A 14,949-nucleotide genomic window follows, 5' to 3' on the forward strand; every position below is an offset into this window, starting at 1 on the left:
GAGAACCTGTGTTTTCGACATTTTTCAGCAGGTGCTTTTTCCTTCGTCATTTCTCTCCTGTTGATCGCACGCTCTTTTCGCTGCGTTTTCTGAGTTCCTTGGGGTCCAATTGATTGGAAAAGAGTCATACGAATGAATTCTGAGACGAAAAATTTTTTGGTAAAAAAAAAAGGAAGGTTAACCCCTTTGTATTTTTGGCGATAATTTTCGCGATTTTCAAAAGTGCTGGAATAAATTAATTGTGGCCCTATTCCGACGTAATTTTGCGAGAGAAATCGATTGGGCGCAGTCCCAATACGCTGCGATCAACGCATCAAAAGTTAGAGCCGAAAAACGAGAACCTGTGTTTTCGACATTTTTCAGCAGGTGCTTTTTCCTTCGTCATTTCTCTCCTGTTGATCCCACGCTCTTTTCGCTGCGTTTTCTGAGTTCCTTGGGGTCCAATTGGTCGGAAAAGAGTCATACGAATGAATTCTGAGACGAAAAATTTTTTGGTCAAAAAAAAAGGAAGGTTAACCCCTTTGTCTTTTTGGCGAAAATTTTCGTGATTTTCAAAAGTGCTGCAATAAATTAATTGTGGCACTATTCTGACGTAATTTTGCGAGAGAAATCGATTGGGCGCAGTCCCAATACGCTGCGATCAACGCATCAAAAGTTAGAGCCGAAAAACGAGAACCTGTGTTTTCGACATTTTTCAGCAGGTGCTTTTTCCTTCGTCATTTCTCTCCTGTTGATCCCACGCTCTTTTCGCTGCGTTTTCTGAGTTCCTTGGGGTCCAATTGGTCGGAAAAGAGTCATACGAATGAATTCTGAGACGAAAAATTTTTTGGTCAAAAAAAAAAGGAAGGTTAACCCCTTTGTCTTTTTGGCGAAAATTTTCGTGATTTTCAAAAGTGCTGCAATAAATTAATTGTGGCACTATTCTGACGTAATTTTGCGAGAGAAATCGATTGGGCGCAGTCCCAATACGCTGCGATCAACGCATCAAAAGTTAGAGCCGAAAAACGAGAACCTGTGTTTTCGACATTTTTCAGCAGGTGCTTTTTCCTTCGTCATTTCTCTCCTGTTGATCCCACGCTCTTTTCGCTGCGTTTTCTGAGTTCCTTGGGGTCCAATTGGTCGGAAAAGAGTCATACGAATGAATTCTGAGACGAAAAATTTTTTGGTCAAAAAAAAAGGAAGGTTAACCCCTTTGTCTTTTTGGCGAAAATTTTCGCGATTTTCAAAAGTGCTGGAATAAATTAATTGTGGCACTATTTCGACGTAATTTTGCGAGAGAAATCGATTGGGCGCAGTCTCAATACGCTGCGATCAACGCATCAGAAGTTAGAGCCGAAAAACGAGAACCTGTGTTTTCGACATTTTTCAGCAGGTGCTTTTTCCTTCGTCATTTCTCTCCTGTTGATCGCACGCTCTTTTCGCTGCGTTTTCTGAGTTCCTTGGGGTCCAATTGATTGGAAAAGAGTCATACGAATGAATTCTGAGACGAAAAATTTTTTGGTAAAAAAAAAAGGAAGGTTAACCCCTTTGTATTTTTGGCGATAATTTTCGCGATTTTCAAAAGTGCTGGAATAAATTAATTGTGGCCCTATTCCGACGTAATTTTGCGAGAGAAATCGATTGGGCGCAGTCCCAATACGCTGCGATCAACGCATCAAAAGTTAGAGCCGAAAAACGAGAACCTGTGTTTTCGACATTTTTCAGCAGGTGCTTTTTCCTTCGTCATTTCTCTCCTGTTGATCCCACGCTCTTTTCGCTGCGTTTTCTGAGTTCCTTGGGGTCCAATTGGTCGGAAAAGAGTCATACGAATGAATTCTGAGACGAAAAATTTTTTGGTCAAAAAAAAAGGAAGGTTAACCCCTTTGTCTTTTTGGCGAAAATTTTCGTGATTTTCAAAAGTGCTGGAATAAATTATTTGTGGCACTATTTCGACGTAATTTTGCGAGAGAAATCGATTGGGCGCAGTCTCAATACGCTGCGATCAACGCATCAGAAGTTAGAGCCGAAAAACGAGAACCTGTGTTTTCGACATTTTTCAGCAGGTGCTTTTTCCTTCGTCATTTCTCTCCTGTTGATCGCACGCTCTTTTCGCTGCGTTTTCTGAGTTCCTTGGGGTCCAATTGATTGGAAAAGAGTCATACGAATGAATTCTGAGACGAAAAATTTTTTGGTAAAAAAAAAAGGAAGGTTAACCCCTTTGTATTTTTGGCGATAATTTTCGCGATTTTCAAAAGTGCTGGAATAAATTAATTGTGGCCCTATTCCGACGTAATTTTGCGAGAGAAATCGATTGGGCGCAGTCCCAATACGCTGCGATCAACGCATCAAAAGTTAGAGCCGAAAAACGAGAACCTGTGTTTTCGACATTTTTCAGCAGGTGCTTTTTCCTTCGTCATTTCTCTCCTGTTGATCCCACGCTCTTTTCGCTGCGTTTTCTGAGTTCCTTGGGGTCCAATTGGTCGGAAAAGAGTCATACGAATGAATTCTGAGACGAAAAATTTTTTGGTCAAAAAAAAAGGAAGGTTAACCCCTTTGTCTTTTTGGCGAAAATTTTCGTGATTTTCAAAAGTGCTGCAATAAATTAATTGTGGCACTATTCTGACGTAATTTTGCGAGAGAAATCGATTGGGCGCAGTCCCAATACGCTGCGATCAACGCATCAAAAGTTAGAGCCGAAAAACGAGAACCTGTGTTTTCGACATTTTTCAGCAGGTGCTTTTTCCTTCGTCATTTCTCTCCTGTTGATCCCACGCTCTTTTCGCTGCGTTTTCTGAGTTCCTTGGGGTCCAATTGGTCGGAAAAGAGTCATACGAATGAATTCTGAGACGAAAAATTTTTTGGTCAAAAAAAAAAGGAAGGTTAACCCCTTTGTCTTTTTGGCGAAAATTTTCGTGATTTTCAAAAGTGCTGCAATAAATTAATTGTGGCACTATTCTGACGTAATTTTGCGAGAGAAATCGATTGGGCGCAGTCCCAATACGCTGCGATCAACGCATCAAAAGTTAGAGCCGAAAAACGAGAACCTGTGTTTTCGACATTTTTCAGCAGGTGCTTTTTCCTTCGTCATTTCTCTCCTGTTGATCCCACGCTCTTTTCGCTGCGTTTTCTGAGTTCCTTGGGGTCCAATTGGTCGGAAAAGAGTCATACGAATGAATTCTGAGACGAAAAATTTTTTGGTCAAAAAAAAAGGAAGGTTAACCCCTTTGTCTTTTTGGCGAAAATTTTCGCGATTTTCAAAAGTGCTGGAATAAATTAATTGTGGCACTATTTCGACGTAATTTTGCGAGAGAAATCGATTGGGCGCAGTCTCAATACGCTGCGATCAACGCATCAGAAGTTAGAGCCGAAAAACGAGAACCTGTGTTTTCGACATTTTTCAGCAGGTGCTTTTTCCTTCGTCATTTCTCTCCTGTTGATCCCACGCTCTTTTCGCTGCGTTTTCTGAGTTCCTTGGGGTCCAATTGGTCGGAAAAGAGTCATACGAATGAATTCTGAGACGAAAAATTTTTTGGTCAAAAAAAAAAGGAAGGTTAACCCCTTTGTCTTTTTGGCGAAAATTTTCGTGATTTTCAAAAGTGCTGCAATAAATTAATTGTGGCACTATTCTGACGTAATTTTGCGAGAGAAATCGATTGGGCGCAGTCCCAATACGCTGCGATCAACGCATCAAAAGTTAGAGCCGAAAAACGAGAACCTGTGTTTTCGACATTTTTCAGCAGGTGCTTTTTCCTTCGTCATTTCTCTCCTGTTGATCCCACGCTCTTTTCGCTGCGTTTTCTGAGTTCCTTGGGGTCCAATTGGTCGGAAAAGAGTCATACGAATGAATTCTGAGACGAAAAATTTTTTGGTCAAAAAAAAAGGAAGGTTAACCCCTTTGTCTTTTTGGCGAAAATTTTCGCGATTTTCAAAAGTGCTGGAATAAATTAATTGTGGCACTATTTCGACGTAATTTTGCGAGAGAAATCGATTGGGCGCAGTCTCAATACGCTGCGATCAACGCATCAGAAGTTAGAGCCGAAAAACGAGAACCTGTGTTTTCGACATTTTTCAGCAGGTGCTTTTTCCTTCGTCATTTCTCTCCTGTTGATCGCACGCTCTTTTCGCTGCGTTTTCTGAGTTCCTTGGGGTCCAATTGATTGGAAAAGAGTCATACGAATGAATTCTGAGACGAAAAATTTTTTGGTAAAAAAAAAAGGAAGGTTAACCCCTTTGTATTTTTGGCGATAATTTTCGCGATTTTCAAAAGTGCTGGAATAAATTAATTGTGGCCCTATTCCGACGTAATTTTGCGAGAGAAATCGATTGGGCGCAGTCCCAATACGCTGCGATCAACGCATCAAAAGTTAGAGCCGAAAAACGAGAACCTGTGTTTTCGACATTTTTCAGCAGGTGCTTTTTCCTTCGTCATTTCTCTCCTGTTGATCCCACGCTCTTTTCGCTGCGTTTTCTGAGTTCCTTGGGGTCCAATTGGTCGGAAAAGAGTCATACGAATGAATTCTGAGACGAAAAATTTTTTGGTCAAAAAAAAAGGAAGGTTAACCCCTTTGTCTTTTTGGCGAAAATTTTCGTGATTTTCAAAAGTGCTGCAATAAATTAATTGTGGCACTATTCTGACGTAATTTTGCGAGAGAAATCGATTGGGCGCAGTCCCAATACGCTGCGATCAACGCATCAAAAGTTAGAGCCGAAAAACGAGAACCTGTGTTTTCGACATTTTTCAGCAGGTGCTTTTTCCTTCGTCATTTCTCTCCTGTTGATCCCACGCTCTTTTCGCTGCGTTTTCTGAGTTCCTTGGGGTCCAATTGGTCGGAAAAGAGTCATACGAATGAATTCTGAGACGAAAAATTTTTTGGTCAAAAAAAAAAGGAAGGTTAACCCCTTTGTCTTTTTGGCGAAAATTTTCGTGATTTTCAAAAGTGCTGCAATAAATTAATTGTGGCACTATTCTGACGTAATTTTGCGAGAGAAATCGATTGGGCGCAGTCCCAATACGCTGCGATCAACGCATCAAAAGTTAGAGCCGAAAAACGAGAACCTGTGTTTTCGACATTTTTCAGCAGGTGCTTTTTCCTTCGTCATTTCTCTCCTGTTGATCCCACGCTCTTTTCGCTGCGTTTTCTGAGTTCCTTGGGGTCCAATTGGTCGGAAAAGAGTCATACGAATGAATTCTGAGACGAAAAATTTTTTGGTTAAAAAAAAAGGAAGGTTAACCCCTTTGTCTTTTTGGCGAAAATTTTCGTGATTTTCAAAAGTGCTGCAATAAATTAATTGTGGCACTATTCTGACGTAATTTTGCGAGAGAAATCGATTGGGCGCAGTCCCAATACGCTGCGATCAACGCATCAAAAGTTAGAGCCGAAAAACGAGAACCTGTGTTTTCGACATTTTTCAGCAGGTGCTTTTTGCTTCGTCATTTCTCTCCTGTTGATCGCGCGCTCTTTTCGCTGCGTTTTCTGAGTTCCTTGGGGTCCAATTGGTCGGAAAAGAGTCATACGAATGAATTCTGAGACGAAAAATTTTTTGGTCAAAAAAAAAGGAAGGTTAACCCCTTTGTCTTTTTGGCGAAAATTTTCGTGATTTTCAAAAGTGCTTCAATAAATTAATTGTGACACTATTCTGACGTAATTTTGCGAGAGAAATCGATTGGGCGCAGTCCCAATACGCTGCGATCAACGCATCAAAAGTTAGAGCCGAAAAACGAGAACCTGTGTTTTCGACATTTTTCAGCAGGTGCTTTTTCCTTCGTCATTTCTCTCCTGTAGATCCCACGCTCTTTTCGCTGCGTTTTCTGAGTTCCTTGGGGTCCAATTGGTCGGAAAAGAGTCATACGAATGAATTCTGAGACGAAAAATTTTTTGGTCAAAAAAAAAGGAAGGTTAACCCCTTTGTATTTTTGGCGAAAATTTTCGTGATTTTCAAAAGTGCTGCAATAAATTAATTGTGGCACTATTCTGACGTAATTTTGCGAGAGAAATCGATTGGGCGCAGTCCCAATACGCTGCGATCAACGCATCAAAAGTTAGAGCCGAAAAACGAGAACCTGTGTTTTCGACATTTTTCAGCAGGTGCTTTTTCCTTCGTCATTTCTCTCCTGTTGATCCCACGCTCTTTTTGCTGCGTTTTCTGAGTTCCTTGGGGTCCAATTGGTCGGAAAAGAGTCATACGAATGAATTCTGAGACGAAAAATTTTTTGGTCAAAAAAAAAGGAAGGTTAACCCCTTTGTCTTTTTGGCGAAAATTTTCGTGATTTTCAAAAGTGCTGCAATAAATTAATTGTGGCACTATTCTGACGTAATTTTGCGAGAGAAATCGATTGGGCGCAGTCCCAATACGCTGCGATCAACGCATCAAAAGTTAGAGCCGAAAAACGAGAACCTGTGTTTTCGACATTTTTCAGCAGGTGCTTTTTGCTTCGTCATTTCTCTCCTGTTGATCGCGCGCTCTTCTCGCTGCGTTTTCTGAGTTCCTTGGGGTCCAATTGGTCGGAAAAGAGTCATACGAATCAATTCTGAGACGAAAAATTTTTTGATCAAAAAAAAAGGAAGGTTAACCCCTTTGTATTTTTGGCGAAAATTTTCGCGATTTTCAAAAGTGCTGGAATAAATTAATTGTGGCCCTATTCCGACGTAATTTTGCGAGAGAAATCGATTGGGCGCAGTCCCAATACGCTGCGATCAACGCATCAAAAGTTAGAGCCGAAAAACGAGAACCTGTGTTTTCGACATTTTTCAGCAGGTGCTTTTTCCTTCGTCATTTCTCTCCTGTTGATCCCGCGCTCTTTTCGCTGCGTTTTCTGAGTTCCTTGGGGTCCAATTGGTCGGAAAAGAGTCATACGAATGAATTCTGAGACGAAAAATTTTTTGGTCAAAAAAAAAGGAAGGTTAACCCCTTTGTCTTTTTGGCGAAAATTTTCGTGATTTTCAAAAGTGCTGCAATAAATTAATTGTGGCACTATTCTGACGTAATTTTGCGAGAGAAATCGATTGGGCGCAGTCTCAATACGCTGCGATCAACGCATCAAAAGTTAGAGCCGAAAAACGAGAACCTGTGTTTTCGACATTTTTCAGCAGGTGCTTTTTGCTTCGTCATTTCTCTCCTGTTGATCGCGCGCTCTTTTCGCTGCGTTTTCTGAGTTCCTTGGGGTCCAATTGGTCGGAAAAGAGTCATACGAATCAATTCTGAGACGAAAAATTTTTTGGTCAAAAAAAAAGGAAGGTTAACCCCTTTGTATTTTTGGCGAAAATTTTCGCGATTTTCAAAAGTGCTGGAATAAATTAATTGTGGTCTTATTCCGACGTAATTTTGCGAGAGAAATCGATTGGGCGCAGTCCCAATACGCTGCGATCAACGCATCAGAAGTTAGAGCCGAAAAACGAGAACCTGTGTTTTCGACATTTTTCAGCAGGTGCTTTTTCCTTCGTCATTTCTCTCCTGTTGATCGCACGCTCTTTCCGCTGCGTTTTCTGAGTTCCTTGGGGTCCAATTGATTGGAAAAGAGTCATACGAATGAATTCTGAGACGAAAAATTTTTTGGTCAAAAAAAAAGGAAGGTTAACCCCTTTGTATTTTTGGCGATAATTTTCGCGATTTTCAAAAGTGCTGGAATAAATTAATTGTGGCACTATTCCGACGTAATTTTGCGAGAGAAATCGATTGGGCGCAGTCCCAATACGCTGCGATCAACGCATCAAAAGTTAGAGCCGAAAAACGAGAACCTGTGTTTTCTACATTTTTCAGCAGGTGCTTTTTCCTTCGTCATTTCTCTCCTGTTGATCCCACGCTCTTTTTGCTGCGTTTTCTGAGTTCCTTGGGGTCCAATTGGTCGGAAAAGCGTCATACGAATGAATTCTGAGACGAAACATTTTTCGGTAAAAAAAAAAGGAAGGTTAACCCCTTTGTATTTTTGGCGAAAATTTTCGCGATTTTCAAAAGTGCTGGAATAAATTAATTGTGGCACTATTCCGACGTAATTTTGCTAGAGAAATCGATTGGGCGCAGTCCCAATACGCTGCGATCAACGCATCGAAAGTTACAGCCAAAAAACGAAAACCTGAATTTTTGACATTTTTCAGCAGGTGCTTTTTTCCTTGTATCTTCTCTTCCGTTGATCCCACGCTCCTTTTGCTGCGTTTTCTGAGTTCCTTGGGGTCCAATTGGTCGGGAAAGAGTCATACGAATGAATTCTGGGACGAAAAATTTTTTGATCAAAAAAAAGGAAGGTTGACCCCTTTGTATTTTTGGCGAAAATTTTCGCGATTTTCAAAAGTGCTGGAATAAATTAATTGTGGCACTATTCCGACGTAATTTTGCTAGAGAAATCCATTGGGCGCAGTCCCAATACGCTGCGTCAACGCATCGAAAGTTAGAGCCGAAAAACGAGATCCCGTGTTTTCGACATTTTTCAGCAGGTGCTTTTGCCTTCGTCATTTCTCTCCTGTTGATCCCACGCTCTTTTCGATGCGTTTTCTGAGTTTTTGGTGGTCCAATTAGTCAGGGAAGGTTCAAACAAATCGAATCTCAGACCAGAAATTTTGCGGTCAAAAAAATAGCAAGGCCTATGGATATCAGGTCAAAATTTGCTGATTCTGAAACCTGCCGTAATAAATGTTTTGTACCACTCCAACGACATGAGCTTGCGAGAGAAATTGATCGTCGGCAGTGTGGACTCGCAGCTAGCATTGTATCGAAAGTTACTTTTGAAACACATAAAATGTGCACAGGACTTCCACTGAGGTGGGGTAAAATAGTTCAAATTAATAGTCATTAAGTTTCGTACCTAGTTCAGTGCAGTTTATTCAATATAATATTTGTACAATATTGCGAAATTATAAGTGTCGTGGTGTCAGTGTGTAACAATTCAACATGTTCACAAGCAGAATCAAATTGGAAGACAATAATAAATACGAAAATATGAATAATCATTTCTTAAGATATTTCAGCATAATTTGAAGAACTAGGTGTACAGTATACATTATCTTTAGTCGAATACGAAAAATACTATATCAGTTAGTGATTATCGTAGTTTACAAATACAGCTCAGGTGTTGACCTTCGTACAGGTCCAACACACCTCTGTAGAATACGACGTATGATGTCTGATTTATGTTAGTATCTATCCCATTTGATGTAACGAGGATTAAAACGAATGAAGAATCAATTTTTTTCCCCATATTTCCTTCGCATTTTGTTAGTCTTTGGTCTCTTGCCGTTCAAGATGTCTTCTACGCTTTCCTGAAATCCCAATCAATCTGTAAAGGCTCATACAAATCGATTGTAGAGGAAAAATTATTTGCTCACAAAAAGAGCAAGATCAACCGAGATACTTTTCTAAAATTTCGACGATTCTGAATAATGCTAGAATCGATTGTTTGATGTTATATATCGAAATAATTTTCGAGAGGAACCCAATCCGTGAAGTCTTGAGGCGCGGCGAGCATCGAACATGAATTACCCCAAAAAATCGAAGAAATTCCTTCGTATCTTCTGAGCCGTTGGTTCTAAAATACTTCAAATGTTTTCTCTAGCTTCCTCGGGGTTTTCTTAGCCTCGGAAGGGTCTTTCAAATCGATGCCGATACCGATTGAATTGCGTTTCGAACGAGTACAAAAATACATGCGGAATCAGACTAACTCGAATTAAAAGTCCTTCGTCGATTATTTCTCATATATACTCAGTGCCATAGATTGAATCCGACCGCCGAACGCGTTTGAATCAATCATCACTATTTCGAGCACTGTGCCGTCGTCACGGCATTCATCGTATCTATGGATTGCAAGCGACTGCTAATCGCTTTCTGAATATCATTTTCATTTTCGAAATTTTGTGTATGTCGCTTTATCACTCGGAGATCAGGTATCAAATACTGCCAGACATATATTTGTATTGGATATAGTCAAACATTATTAATCATCATACGTAGAAAAGAAGCATCTGGTGTGTTTGCAATGTCCTGCACGATTCCGTTCTAAAATGAATGGGGTTTCTGTCCCTCGAACCTGACACTCAATGTTCAAGTTAGCAACGTTATCGTAACGAAATATTGGGGAAGAAATCACTACGAACGAAATAAGATCACAAAATATGAGTGTGTTCAGTTTTATTACGGATTACTGTATTTCAGGTAAATCCAAAATCGCGAAAGAACAGTTTTTCCACGGCATGAATCGCAACAACGTTACTAACTTCTATATCAGCCTGACGTTGGAATCTCTCCATCTGCGTCTGTGCTCGCCGCTACGTTATCGGCCAGTAAAGATATATTTTATCGACGGTTGGAACCCATTCGCCTGGCGTTGATTTCGTTTAGATGTGTCAACACAATTTAACCTCTCGTGGCTCTCGTGTGTGCCACACGTAGTTCGGCGACTCGCATCTCCGCGCATCGGTTAAACTCAGTTCTAGAGTTCAGTCATAGTCAGTCAGCGACACTGTATCCAAATTTGGTCAATTATCCGTGTATCTGTAATAGCGGAACATCATCAGATTAATAATTACCGTGCATTTAGTAGAAAGTTGACCTTTTTTTAACGTGAAAGTATAAATTGCAAAGAGATGAATTTTGGTCTTGTAAAAAACGCGACTGCTAAAATCGAAACTTCCCACCTCTTAATGTAAGGCCGATCGTCATTCTCCCTTCAGAGAAGAAATTTTTCTAAATTTACTAAACGTATGACAATAAATTTCACTTCGTACGAACGCATGTAACTAACCGATGACTGTATTGTTCGATGCTGGCTAATGAAAGTGCTTCGTCAAAAATCGTCGCGCGTATATACGATGGTTAAATGCCTTTGCACCGTGCTTGGTGATCAGTCAAAATTTGTATATTTTTATCCAAGTCAAGAACTTTCTAACCTAAAACAAAAATTACCTTTGTTTTTCCTCATCGTCGTCTCGGCATTTCTCTTTGAGTTTCGTAAACACTCTGACCAATATCTTGATCACCGAGATGTTTAAGGAACCTCCTAGTCGAAACCGCAAATCCCTATCATTACCATCATCCTTAAAGTTTCCTCGTACCGTGTTTCCTTCGCGAAGTTGATGTCCGTGATACAACGAACTTCTCCTGTCTAAATTCTTCATTGGATCTGCAAAAAAAATAAAAAATGACACGCTGTACTATGAGGTTAGCCTTTATTTCTGTTCTACGTGTCTACAAATAATCTGATATATAGACGTTCCTAATTCGAAATCTGTATTTTTTATTCACTGTCTGTGATAATTTTTAATATAGATTTGTTTTTTATAATTTCTTACCAGGAATGCCGGAAACGCACAGCGGCTGACGACATCCTTTCTTCGGCACTATTGTACAAATTCAAGATAGTCTTGTTGATGCGTAACCAGAGCAAATCCTCTCCTAGGCCTAGTGTTTCTTTTTAATGTAAAAAGATGACTGGTAAACAATTCTATTTACTCGCTTCACATTTGGAAAATTCTTTTGTGACCTATAGTAGTGATGATAATTTGTGATTTTTTTTCTGTTTCCAGCGATGTCCTTAAGCAACCTGCTCTTTAACCACTCTACGTTTAAACATTGGGTTTATTGCTGAATTGATAGCAATAATAAAATAAAATATTGTCACTTCTGGTACATCAACAAATGAAGCATGGGACAGAGTGTGAAATGAAATTATACATATATTTATTGTGAATGTGTGTGGCATAGCAATGCAAGCAAAAAAACGCTATTTACTGCTCTTCATTACCTGTGCATTTCTTGCTTATTGCTACTTTGGTGGTTATCGTTTAAAAAGTGAAAAGTGGACTGTGAAAAAACAGGAACCTCACGAAAAATTGCCTTCGTACTTAACTTTGAATGAGGAGTTTTACGACAAAGACTTGAAATCAACGGGAATTAATAATCTACTTCTTGTTTCTCGTAACACCAATCAATGTCGGATGGAAACTTGCTTCGACTTTACAAGGTGCAGACAAGGTTTCACCGTTTACGTTTATCCCATAGAAGACAATATCAGTCCTCTTTATCAGAAGATATTGAATGTCATCACTGAGTCTCGATACTACACAACAGATCCTTCTCGAGCCTGCCTGTTTGTATTAGGTCTCGATACCCTCGACAGGGATCCGCTATCCGCAGAATTCGTTCACAATCTTCCGTCCAAATTGTTGCGATTGACCTACTGGAACAACGGAAGGAATCATTTGATTTTTAACTTATATTCTGGGACATGGCCGGATTATGCCGAGGAATCGCTCAGCTTTGATCTTGGATATGCTATTTTGGCAAAGGCTAGCATGTCGCAATTCAAATTACGACCAAATTTCGACATATCAATTCCACTATTTGGTAAACAACATCCGGAACGAGGTGGCGAACCTGGTCAAGCACCTGAGAACCATTTTCCTACCAATAAAAAATACGTAGCAGCGTTCAAAGGCAAGCGATACGTCCATGGTATCGGCTCGGAAACTCGAAATGCCCTATATCATCTTCACAATGGGAAAGATTTAGTCTTTGTAACAACGTGTAGGCATGGCAAATCTTGGAGGGAGTTACAGGATGAACATTGCCAGCAGGATAATCAAGAGTATGACATGTAAGTATAATTTTTCATTACATTTCGAGTTCTTGACTCTAGAAACAATTGAATTCTGGTACTACAAAACCTGGAGAAGTGATGACAGTGTTCTAAATCACCATTCGTATACTTACCACATTTGAATATATTTGTTTCCACTTACAGGTACGACTATGAGATACTATTGATGAATTCCACATTCTGCCTGGTCCCACGCGGAAGAAGACTGGGCAGCTTCAGATTTCTAGAAGCTCTCCGAGCAGGCTGCATTCCAGTAATACTAAGTAATGGATGGGCTCTTCCGTTTCATGAGCGCATTAATTGGGAGCAAGCAGTAATATTTTCTGACGAACGCCTCTTGCTTCAGGTTAGTCACAAAACTATCGTAATATTTGTACAAATTGCCATTATTATAGACATAGGGATTCTTTTGTCACCAGCTTTAGGTGCAAACTATTCACGTTTGGTTACAGATCCCAGACATTGTGAGATCCGTTTCGAATGCAGATATCTTGAAGTACAGACAACAAACTCAGTTTTTATGGGAACGTTACTTCTCTTCTGTTGAAAAAATCATTTTCACTGTATTTGAGGTAAGTTTATCCAATAATAAAAGAATGAACTTATTCCAAATGCTCAAATCAAAATAATGTTATCTTTATAAATGGCTCCGCCCAACTTCCATACTCATAAGTATGCAACAAACTGATTGTTTACTTATCTTGCAGACTCTCCGAGAAAGATTACCTTGGGAAGGGAAACGAGAAGGATCGGTATGGAATTCGAGTCCCGGAGCTCTGGTGACGCTACCGCAGTTTACAGACAGCCAGCAGGAGCTTCCGTTTTCCAATTGTGAACCCGGCAACACTTTCACTGCGATAATATACTCTCAGCTCGGATCTACAGCAGTCCTATACCGCCTACTCAGAAGCGTGGCTAAGAGTAAATACTTGGACAAGGTGAGGCATAACGTGAATGATTTTTTTTAATTGGGAAGGAGATGAACTAATTCTATTTGCCGTTTCTTCTTATCATTACGACTATTTTTGCTAATCGATTCCAGATCATACTCATGTGGAACACGGATATTCCTCTTCCAAGGAGGCCGCGTTGGCAAGGAATAAGAGCTTCGATACACGTCGTGGCAGCTAACGGAATATCTCACCGTTTTTATCCACAGAAATTGATGACAACAAGTGCTGTATTATCCTTAGATGAGGATGCTACTCTCAACACTGATGAAATTGATTTTGCGTTTACCGTTTGGCGGTATTTTCCTGAAAGGATCGTAGGTTATCCTGCAAGGTCGCATTACTGGGACGACTCCAAGGTATGAAGAAATTTTGCATTTTTAATACTTTGAACACAAGTGCGATAGTTATACGTTTTTTAAACCATGAATTGTTATTATCTTTTTCTCTTCAGCGATCATGGGGTTACACCAGCAAGTGGACCAACGACTACAGTATAGTATTAACAGGGGCAGCTTTCTACCATCGTTATTATAACACTTTATATACCGAGCTGTTGAGCTCGACATTGCACAAAACTGTTGCACAGTCGCAAAATTGTGAAGATATACTGATGAACTTTTTAGTCAGTCATGTGACAAGACGACCTCCTATTAAAGTTACGCAACGTAAGCTATACAAGGATACAACAGTTGCCGGAATCAGGTTTGTAATACAAATGTTATTATTATTTAACCTCAGTAGTACTCTATCAGTATTTAATCCTTTTTTCCAAATTTTTTTTCTTAATTTCCTGTTCGCAGATCTCCCTGGAACGACCCAGATCATTTTATACAAAGACAAACGTGCATGAACACGTTCGTCGCTGTATTTGGGTACATGCCATTGCTGCGCTCGAATATGAGGCTTGATCCGGTTTTGTTCAAAGATTCCGTGAGCAACCTGCGTAAAAAATATAGACAGATCGAACTTGTTAGTAATTAGCATTGAAAATGAGATTTTTTTTTTGCATCGTTACACAAGTATACAACAAAATATACCCTATAAGAATATAATAAATGCATTATTTCAATCAGCGAATTTCCTATACCGTATTGATCGACTTACAGCATAAGCGAGAAAATAATAATAATAGTAACAATAATAATATAATTACAGCAACACTACCGACCAGTTGGCAATGGTTACAAAACTTTCTCCTATTCTGTTTTACGGAGGTGTGTACAGTAGATCAGATCATTTTAGTAATATGGTCAATTGTCATGAGAACTCTGGACGGATTTAGTTTTCTTTCTCTTTTATTTCATCACACTCGCGATTTCGTTGTCAAAATGGACACATAAAAAATGCTCTCTACCTAAAACTTGATGAATGGTTAAAACTAGAATACAGAAAAATCATTCCTTTTATACATATGCTCGATTCTGTGCATAAGTT

At 39.7% G+C, this 14,949-nt stretch overlaps 1 protein-coding gene and 1 long non-coding RNA gene across 7 annotated transcripts in view; one reads left to right on the forward strand and one right to left on the reverse strand.

Moving 5' to 3' along the window:
• Nucleotides 1-14,592, forward strand: part of LOC124177902 (exostosin-1) — a 36,973-nt gene extending 22,381 nt beyond the window's left edge. For 3 of the 6 annotated variants that reach the window (XM_046560833.1, XM_046560836.1, XM_046560832.1), the window contains exons 2-9: nt 11,259-11,397; nt 11,490-12,559; nt 12,707-12,908; nt 13,015-13,134; nt 13,270-13,500; nt 13,605-13,871; nt 13,967-14,217; nt 14,316-14,592. In XM_046560833.1, coding sequence (XP_046416789.1) covers nt 11,670-12,559; nt 12,707-12,908; nt 13,015-13,134; nt 13,270-13,500; nt 13,605-13,871; nt 13,967-14,217; nt 14,316-14,496 — 2,142 coding nt within the window. In that variant the 5' untranslated portion in view covers nt 11,259-11,397; nt 11,490-11,669 and the 3' untranslated portion in view covers nt 14,497-14,592. Of the gene's footprint in view, nt 1-10,409; nt 11,125-11,258; nt 11,398-11,489; nt 12,560-12,706; nt 12,909-13,014; nt 13,135-13,269; nt 13,501-13,604; nt 13,872-13,966; nt 14,218-14,315 lie in introns of those variants that run through there. The other 3 variants (XM_046560831.1, XM_046560834.1, XM_046560837.1) reach the window with 3 other exon arrangements.
• Nucleotides 10,081-11,007, reverse strand: LOC124177918. Its single transcript, XR_006869690.1, has 2 exons — nt 10,870-11,007; nt 10,081-10,458 (listed from the first exon to the last, which is right to left on the reverse strand). It is a non-coding gene; the product is annotated as an uncharacterized LOC124177918 (long non-coding RNA).
• Nucleotides 14,593-14,949: the final 357 nt, after the last annotated feature.

The sequence above is a fragment of the Neodiprion fabricii genome, chromosome 3, assembly GCF_021155785.1.
Source record: "Neodiprion fabricii isolate iyNeoFabr1 chromosome 3, iyNeoFabr1.1, whole genome shotgun sequence".
NCBI classification, from domain to species: Eukaryota; Metazoa; Arthropoda; class Insecta; order Hymenoptera; family Diprionidae; genus Neodiprion; species Neodiprion fabricii.